Raw genomic sequence first — 8,988 nt, 5'->3', positions numbered from 1 at the left:
ATTTTTTTCTTCAAAATCTAAATATCCGAACCCGATCCGAAATAACCGAAACCGAACTAAAAATACCCGAACCCGACCCGAAGTACAGAAATACCCGAAAGGGTTCTACACCTCTATACCGAAATACCCGAAAATTCGAAATACCCGATCCAAACCCGAACGGATACCCGAACGCCCACCCCTATATGCAGTTTCCGTTAATCCGCAAAGTCTTTTCTTCACCTCTATCTATGCATATGTTTAGGTTTGTCTCCACAAACATGCCTTATTTTTGTCTCTACCTAATTTTTTTATTATACATTCAAAATTCAGGGAATAAACTAACCTTTGCTCTCGAAAAATCAAATTTAAAAGAGTCTATAAGTTAACAAAAGAAGAAAAAGAAGCCCTTGTACATGTTTTAGTCCGATCTCTTGTCACTTTGTTGTCTGAAAAGTTGATAAACGAAACTCTTTGAGAGTTTTTTCATATTGTTTAAAATCTAAGTACCTTTGGCTTATACAAGTTCTTTTGCAAAAGACCCAACAAGGAATAAAATCTAAGACAAAAAAAGAGAGAGATGGAAAGTAATATCGGTGGAGCTGGAGAAGTAAGAAGAGTGAAACTAGTCTATTTCCTTAGCAGCCGTTCTGGTCAAGTTGACCAGCCTCATCTCTTGTCCGTTCATCATCTCTCCCGTAATGGTGTCTTTCTTCGAGGTTAAAGATTGATCTTTCTTCTCTTTATCTCTTTTATCTCGATCAGTATCATCTAAAATTGTGTTAGAAACGCAGATGTGAAGCGATGGTTAGCGGGTGTACGAGGGAGTGCCATGCCAGACCAATACTGTTGGTCGTGCAAAAGGTAAAAATATTAAGTAAATTATTGATTTTACCGATTTATATATGATTCAGTGGTTTAAATATGGGTCTTGGGATGTTACAGGAGGTATAAGAATGGATATGTATGGCAAGATTTATTGGATGACGATCTTATTACTCCCATCTCCGATAATGAATACGTTCTCCAAAAGGTATGTCATGTAATTATCACTATATTCCATGAATTGAGGTTAATTTAGGGCTCTTAATATTTTAAAACAGAGGAGTCTCCTCATGCGGAAAAGAAAGCTTGGAAGACAAGGAACTTTGGTGACGGCAGTATTGACGCTAAGGAAAATCTACTGAAGTCGAAGTTAACGTCGGACATGATCCACAAAGAGTCTCCCGTCTTCTGCTCTCAACGTTGGACGGCGACAACGTCGACAGTCACCGATGAATCCACCACAAACGAAGAAGAAACGTTCGTTCTTAAGAAACCAGGTCTGAAAAAAGTATCCGGCGAAGGACACGGGTCGACAGGAAAAGTGTCGGGTAACGACACAGAGTCAGGTCGAACAAGTGTATCGTCGACGACGTCGTCTTCGAGTTTTATTAAAGGTAAGAGTTATTCGAGCAGGCGTGCCTCGCAAGTGCTAAGGAACTTGATAAAGTACTGCGGTGGTTTGGACACGAACGACGCCGTATTAGTGCCTTTGAATAAGTCTGCGTCTAGGTCTTTTGGTGCGACTTGGGAAGATGAACCCAGATTCCAATACCAACAGCACAATGCTCGGTACGCTCCAAAGTACTACCTACTCGTATTTTTTAATCAATTAATTAATAGTTGTTTAACGATTTAAATATTTAAATCGTTACTTTTTAGCTGTTAATGCCGCATATGATTGGGACTTTTACTCTTTGATATATTTCAACTAGAAATCATTACTTTTTAGCTGACTAGTTCTCATATCATTGGCGCTCTCAAGCTAATTAAATTATATAATATTTGTTATACTATATCAATAATTTGTATCAAATTGGTAACATGTTTTTTCTTTTGGTTATATAGAAAAAGCTTTGAAGGGGCATGGAATGCCATAAAGATGAAAGACACAATTGAATTTTGTAAACCAAAGGTGGCTTCAAGCAAGCCTTCAATGGCTCCACTATGCTCGTAAGCCTAACTATTTTTTTATCACTTAATGATATTATTAGGGTTGATGTAATTAAAATAGATGGTAACTCATAATATAGGCAATGTGGGAAGTCATTCAAACCCGAGAAGATGCATTCACACATGAAGTTGTGTCTAAGAATGAAGAGTTCATTGTCGAAGGATGATGATTTGATGACGGGAAATAATACCATTAGACCGAACCAGCAACGCTGCAGAAACATTTCGGGAGATCCATCAGGACATAAAAACGTGTAGTGAGAGCTACTCTCAAAGATTAAGAAGCTTAACTATGATTGATTATCTAGCTGTGCGATATGTGAATGGATGCAGACGGGTAAAATTTTCACTAGTTCAGTGAAGTTCAGTTTGATGAAGCGCACAAATTTTTAGAATATCATGAGGTCTTTGGCATAAAGTGGGCTTGGGTAAATCTAACTGAAGGTTTTAGAAGCTAAATTGATCACAATTTGAACATTTATGTCTTAATGACTCATTATTTGATATAATGCAAACAGAAATTTATTTCGTTCACGTTTTAAAACCTTTATATATACGGTTATATCTTACGTACGCGCGCACGTATGTTCATGCCATCATGTGCGTCAGTGCATGCATGTTACTTATATTGATACATTAGGTTGAGAATAATTAAGCACATGAACTAAATAAATACAACATGATCTTTGTAGTTTTGTTTTCGAAGATAAAATCTTGAATTTTCATTCTGTTTCTAGTACATATCATTTTGTTTAGAATATTTTTAATCGAAAATTCACGTCTGCTTTGACCAGATATGATTGAAAGTTCTAATGGAAATTTAAGGCCTCTATAAACTATATTATAATTTTATTTCGTTACTTCGACGTTCTTGCCTCTGGTCAAATAAGGCTCACTCTTGTGTCAAGCCCTATTTAAACAAGTGACTTTGCCTGAAAAAACTTAAATCTCTAACTCATCGATCCATCTTAAGACAAGAACAACAATAACAAAGTCAACGGTGCAGTATATAATTCTTGTGTGACTCTTAATATCATTAATGGAAGGAAGCTTGGAAGGTATGCTGATGAAAGTGAGCATTTTCGCTCTGGTTCAAGCTCTTGTATATCTTATTCTGTCTACATCTTCGAGTGTTTTCTCTAAGTCAAACACGATGAAGAGACTTCATAGTTTCCGGTCAGCGAGATCCATGAGCATCAGCCGGATTCTGGCGGTTCTTCAGGATATGCCTGCAGGCGGCGAGATTTCTCCTTCTTCCATGAGTCTCTCTTCTTTTCTTGCTTCTCCTTCATCGTCACCACGTATATGATTCAGTATTTTCTGGTGAATTATGTTTGAATATTGTCTCTGCATGTTAGATAATGTTCAAATTCCTTTGTTTATAAATTTTTTTTTTTATAAAGTTTATTTGTAATTTAATCTCCAATTTGATTCATGATTGATTAAGAAAACAAGAAATGACGTGAGCCCGTGTTAAACAAGAGAAACAAAACGTCAGCGTGTTAGTTAAGTATTCGTCACCAAATATTCATTCATATCTTTCGAACCGATTCTTTGCTATATATATAGATATGAATATAGTTTTATTTTAGCGACCAGAACAATGATGATAGTTTATTTATATAGCTGGTACCTCTTTATAGAAAGCTACTTGTATAAGGAGAAAAAATGACGATAGAGTGTATACACTACTACTGGAAATATCTAGTGGGTAGAAAAGTTGTGCATTTTTTTAAGACATTGAACTCCATGTTTTGATTAAGAAGATTCAAATAAGTTATAGCCTTGGGAGCTAACCATACAGGAATCTGAAAGTTTACATGGGAAAATTTCAAATTTTGAGCACGAGCACTTTTAGCAAGGAGGTCTGTTGAATTAAGCTTGAAACTAAAGATAGCTTGAGGAGCAAGCTAAGGAGATCTAATCCTACCGAGATATGGAAAAGGAAACATAATGAGTTTAGGAGTTATCTAAAGTTGTGTTACCAAATAGGATTAGGAATACATAAGCTCTATATAAGTAGATATTGAGTTGTGATATCACTTACTAGAGTTTAGAGATTGAGAGCTTGAGTTTTGAGTTATTTTCTCAAGTTATTAATAAGAGAGCAATTCTTATTTGAATCTTTAAGTTCTATATTTGGTATCAGAGCCTTCCAAAAGCAGAAGCAATGGGAGACTTATCAATTGTGACGACGGTGAAACCGAAGGAGGGTGGATCCACGATCAAGTGCCCCATGTTAACCTCATCTAACTATATCGTGTGGGCCATCAGAATGAAGAACGTACTTAAGATACATAAGGTTTGGAGCATCATTGAAATCGAAACAGAGGAAGAAGATAAGAATGATTTGGCGATTGGTTTAATGTTTCAAGCGATACCCGAAAGTCTAATACTACAGGTTGGGGAGCTAAGCACGGCAAAGAAGGTGTGGGAGGCTGTTAAGATGCGACATGTTGGTGCAGAACGAGTCAAAGAAGCCAGACTTCAGACATTAATGTCTGAATTTGACAGACTCGTGATGAAAGACGCTGAAAAAATAGATGACTTTGCTGGAAAGTTATCTGAAATTTCATCAAAATCTGCTGCACTAGGAGAAGAAATTGAAGAACCAAAACTAGTTAAGAAATTTCTTAAGAGCCTTCCACGTAAGAAATACATACATATAGTCGCATCATTGGAGCAAGTGCTTGATCTTAAGACTACCAGTTTCGAGGATATTGTTGGACGTCTAAAGGACATAAGAGAGAGTAGCCGAAGAAGAAGAGAATCACGAAGATCAGGGGAAACTCATGTACACAAACACAGATTCTCAATCTGTGCGAGAGTATCACGATGATTACAGAGGAAACAGAGGACGAGGCGGTAGATCATATAGAGGAAGAGGTCGCGGACGTGGCTATGGAGGCAGAGATACTTCGAGAGTAATGTGTTTTCGGTGTGACAAGATGGGTCACTACGCCTCAACATGTCCCGATCGTCTTCTGAAGTTGCAAGAGGCACAAGAACTGGAGAAAGATGATACACAAAACGCAGACGAGCTCATGTTGAATGAGATAGTCTACTTAAACGAAGATAAAGTCGTCCCAAGCAAGTTCGAGACTCATGATGAAAAGGAGAACATGTGGTACTTGGATAATGGAGCCAGCAACCACATGACGGGAGACCGAAGATATTTCACAACGATCAACGAGTCCATAACTGGAAAGGTAAAATTTGGCGATGATTCTCGGATCGACATTAAGGGGAAAGGGTCCATAGAGTTTACTGATATAAATGGGGAACCAAGAATCATGTGCGATGTGTATTATATTCCTGACTTGAAAAGTAACATCATCAGTCTCGGGCAAGCCACTGAAGCGGGATGCGATATAAGACTAAAGGGAGAATGCTTGACCATGCATGATCGAGATGGAAAGCTACTAGTAAACGCCATAAGATCTAGGAACCGTTTATACAAGGTTCATATGGGCATAAAAGACAAGACATGTTTACTATCAACAGCAACCAGTGAGTCTATACGGTGGCATGAGAGGTTGGGTCACGTTAACTGGGAGACCATTGAGTCGATGGTACAGAGAGAACTTGTGATCGGAATACCGCGAGTTACTAGTGATAAAAGGGTGTGTAGCTCATGTATGCTTGGGAAGCAAACAAGGAAAAGCTTTCCTCAAGCCACGGCGTATCGAGCAAGTAAAATACTCGAACTTGTTCACGGTGATTTGTGTGGACCCATAACACCAAGCACACGTCCTGGGAACAAATATGTGTTCGTACTCATCGACGATCATACACGATACATGTGGACTACTTTGCTAAAGGAGAAAAGTGAGGTCTTTGAGAAGTTTAAAAGGTTTAAAGCAATGGTAGAAAAAGAGTCAAAGCAGAAGGTTCAAACGTTCAGAACGGACAGAGGGGGAGAGTTCACCTCTCAAGAGTTCAACGAGTTCTGTGCTCAAGCAGGAATACAACGTCACTTAACAGCGCCATACACGCCGCAGCAAAACGGGGTCGTTGAGAGACGTAACAGAACGTTGATGGAGATGACTCGAAGCATTCTGAAGCACTTCGGACTTCCAAACTATCTATGGGGAGAGGCAGTGAGGCATTCCACATACATATTAAACCGTGTAGCTACCAGAGTGTTAAAAGACGTGACACCCTATGAAGCTTTCCGCGCAAGAAAACCTAACCTAGCCCACATACGGACGTTTGGATGCATAGGATATGCAAAGGTGGTGAAGCCGCACCTAAAGAAACTAGAGGACCGATCTCTTATGCTCATACATCTAGGGACCGAGCCAGGATCAAAGGCATATAGGATGCTTGATCCACAGACGCAAAGGATCGTTGTGAGTCGAGATGTAGTTTTTGACGAGAGCAAAGGATGGAATTGGAAGAACGAGGACACAGGAGAGAATGCGGTTAATGACTTCAAAATTTGTTTAGGAAACTTTGGGAATCATGGAATACTTAGCGAGGTTTCTAACGAGTTGAGTAAGGATTCTTTGGTACAGCAACCCGAGAAGAATGATGAGATGAAGAGTGAAACAGTGATACTTGACAACGAAGAGGATGAGGAGGAAGAAACAGAGTCTGAAACAGAGCCAGTACTAAGAAGATCTTCTCGACAAAGTGTGATGCCGAGATATTTAGATGATTATGTACTGTTAATCTCAGAAGCTGAGGAAGAAGGAGAATATCTTCTCATGAGCATAAACAGCGAGCCAAGAGATTTTAATGAAGCAAAGGATTCAAAGGAGTGGAGAGACGCGTGTGTAGATGAGCTGAAGTCAATTGAGAAGAATGGAACGTGGACGCTCATTGATCTTCCTGTCGGAGCCAAACAAATTGGTCTGAAGTGGATATTTAAGATTAAAAGGAACTCTGATGGAAGTATCAATAAGTACAAAGCTAGACTTGTCGCAAAGGGCTATGTACAAAGGCATGGAATAGATTTTGATGAAGTTTTCGCTCCTGTTGCGCGAATAGAGACGATCAGGCTACTCATAAACCTTGCAGCCGCACACAACTGGGAGATACATCATCTCGATGTCAAAACGGCATTCTTACACGGAGACTTAAAGGAAGTAGTATACGTCACGCAACCGGAAGGGTTTGAAGTAAGTGGGTCTGAGAGTAAAGTATACAAGCTACATAAAGCTTTATACGGCCTACGACAAGCTCCTAGAGCATGGAATCACAAGCTTAACTCGATCTTGCGGGAGCTTCAGTTTATTAAATGCGCAAAAGAACCATCAGTCTATCGAAGACTTGTTCATGGAGATCTTCTGGTCGTTGCAGTTTACGTCGATGACCTATTCATTACAGGTGCAAACGTGCAACATATAATTGATTTCAAGAAGGAGATGTCAGCACAGTTTGAGATGAGCGACCTTGGGAAACTAACGTATTATCTCGGAATAGAAGTCACGCAACATCAAGGAGGGATCACACTAAGTCAAAAGAACTATGCAGAAAAGATATTAGAAGAAGCAGGAATGAAAGATTGCAACTTAGCACACACGCCTATGGATTCAGGGTTAAAGTTATCCAAGTCAGAAGAAGAAAGGTCTATTGATGCAACAGGTTATCGTAGAAATATCGGCTGTTTGCGCTATCTACTGCATACACGTCCGGACTTATCTTATTGTGTAGGAGTTCTCAGCCGGTATATGCAAGATCCGAAAGAGTCTCATGGAGCGGCCATGAAACAATGTCTGAGATATCTAAGAGGCACCACGAGCTATGGACTGGCGTTTGAGAACGAAAAAACGAGGACAACACGACTTGTTGGCTATAGTGACTCAAGCCATAATGTGGATCAAGATGATGGCAAGAGCACAACAGGTCATGTTTTCTACTTAGGTGATAGTCCAATAACCTGGTGTTCCTCAAAACAGGAGACCGTAGCTCTCTCGTCTTGCGAGGCGGAATTCATGGCCGGTACAGAAGCAGCTCGTCAGGCGATTTGGTTACAAGACCTACTCGGTCAGATAAGTGAGAACCTTTGCAAGAAGACGGTCATACGGATAGACAATCAATCAGCCATCGCGCTCACAAGAAACCCTGTCTTTCATGGTCAATCAAAACACATACACACCCGTTACCATTTTATCCGGGAGTGCGTAGAGAAAGGGTTACTAGAGGTTGAGCATGTTCCAGGAAACGAGCAGAAGGCGGATATATTGACTAAAGCACTTGGGAGAATCAAGTTTAAAGAAATGAGAGATTTGATTGGAGTTCAAGATCTATCGAAAATGGAGTTCAAGCTTAAGGGGGAGAATGTTGAATTAAGCTTGAAACTAAAGATAGCTTGAGGAGCAAGCTAAGGAGACCTAATCCTACCGAGATATGGAAAAGGAAACATAATGAGTTTAGGAGTTATCTAAAGTTGTGTTACCAAATAGGATTAGGAATACATAAGCTCTATATAAGTAGATATTGAGTTGTGATATCACTTACTAGAGTTTAGAGATTGAGAGCTTGAGTTTTGAGTTATTTTCTCAAGTTATTAATAAGAGAGCAATTCTTATTTGAATCTTTAAGTTCTATAAGGTAGGCTCTTACATTTGCATTACGAGGAATGTAAAATAATGAAAAACAAGTAAAAGAGGAGCGTAAATGGATAAATTCATTCCATTCCGAAACCAGAGATGGCCATTCTTCTTCATCATTAATCAAGTTTACCATCTGAAGGTAATCTGATTCAAACTTCATTGATAAGATTCCCAGATGTAGGGAGTACTCCATTGCCCATAAGAGGGAAGAGAACTCCGCATGCAGGGGGGAAAGGACCTGTTCCTTCCCGAGTGAGCCGTATAGACACTTCCTTGGCTCTGTCTTGTTGTAGTACCCACGACTGAGGTTCCCATTATCCGCAAAGGTCCAACCACAAGGTCCGGTTCAAGAGTTATAAGAGCTGGATTTGCCAAAGCTGTCCAGGAGTTGCTTGCACAGGAACAAACCGGGTTCAAGCAACTATTGATCCAGGAGTTGTCTGACTTGAAGCTG

The 8,988-nt window shown here is 39.6% G+C and overlaps 2 protein-coding genes across 4 annotated transcripts; both read left to right on the top strand.

Moving 5' to 3' along the window:
• LOC103844422 (retrovirus-related Pol polyprotein from transposon TNT 1-94) lies at positions 1-8,988 on the top strand. 3 transcript variants are annotated; one of them, XM_033282680.1, is made up of 5 exons: positions 1-698; positions 774-843; positions 925-1,593; positions 1,870-1,974; positions 2,115-8,988. In XM_033282680.1, exon 5 carries the CDS (start codon positions 4,767-4,769, stop codon positions 8,292-8,294), a length of 3,528 nt encoding a protein of 1,175 aa, XP_033138571.1. In that variant the 5' UTR covers positions 1-698; positions 774-843; positions 925-1,593; positions 1,870-1,974; positions 2,115-4,766; the 3' UTR covers positions 8,295-8,988. The 3 variants fall into 3 exon arrangements, with proteins under 3 accessions (XP_033138571.1, XP_033138570.1, XP_033138572.1); XM_033282679.1 differs by having other exon boundaries at positions 2,055-8,988; XM_033282681.1 differs by having other exon boundaries at positions 58-698; positions 2,055-3,499.
• On the top strand, positions 560-1,722 carry LOC117125690. The gene is made up of 5 exons (XM_033282297.1): positions 560-698; positions 774-843; positions 925-1,012; positions 1,085-1,618; positions 1,684-1,722. The coding sequence occupies exons 1-5, from the start codon at positions 560-562 to the stop codon at positions 1,720-1,722; spliced, it is 870 nt and encodes a 289-aa protein (XP_033138188.1).

This window comes from Brassica rapa, chromosome A10 (genome assembly GCF_000309985.2).
Source record: "Brassica rapa cultivar Chiifu-401-42 chromosome A10, CAAS_Brap_v3.01, whole genome shotgun sequence".
Classification (NCBI taxonomy): domain Eukaryota; kingdom Viridiplantae; phylum Streptophyta; class Magnoliopsida; order Brassicales; family Brassicaceae; genus Brassica; species Brassica rapa.
Note: the sequence above shows the minus strand (reverse complement) of the source record. Positions and strands in the feature narration are given on the sequence as shown.

Coding starts and splice junctions, on each gene's coding strand:
- LOC117125690 (XM_033282297.1), top strand. CDS start 560: ATGGAAAGTAATATCGGTGGAGCTGGAGAAGTAAGAAGAGTGAAACTA. Junction 699..773: donor TAATGGTGTCTTTCTTCGAG/GTTAAAGATTGA, acceptor TTAGAAACGCAG/ATGTGAAGCGATGGTTAGCG. Junction 1,619..1,683: donor CTCCAAAGTACTACCTACTC/GTATTTTTTAAT, acceptor GTTACTTTTTAG/CTGTTAATGCCGCATATGAT.
- LOC103844422 (XM_033282680.1), top strand. CDS start 4,767: ATGTACACAAACACAGATTCTCAATCTGTGCGAGAGTATCACGATGAT.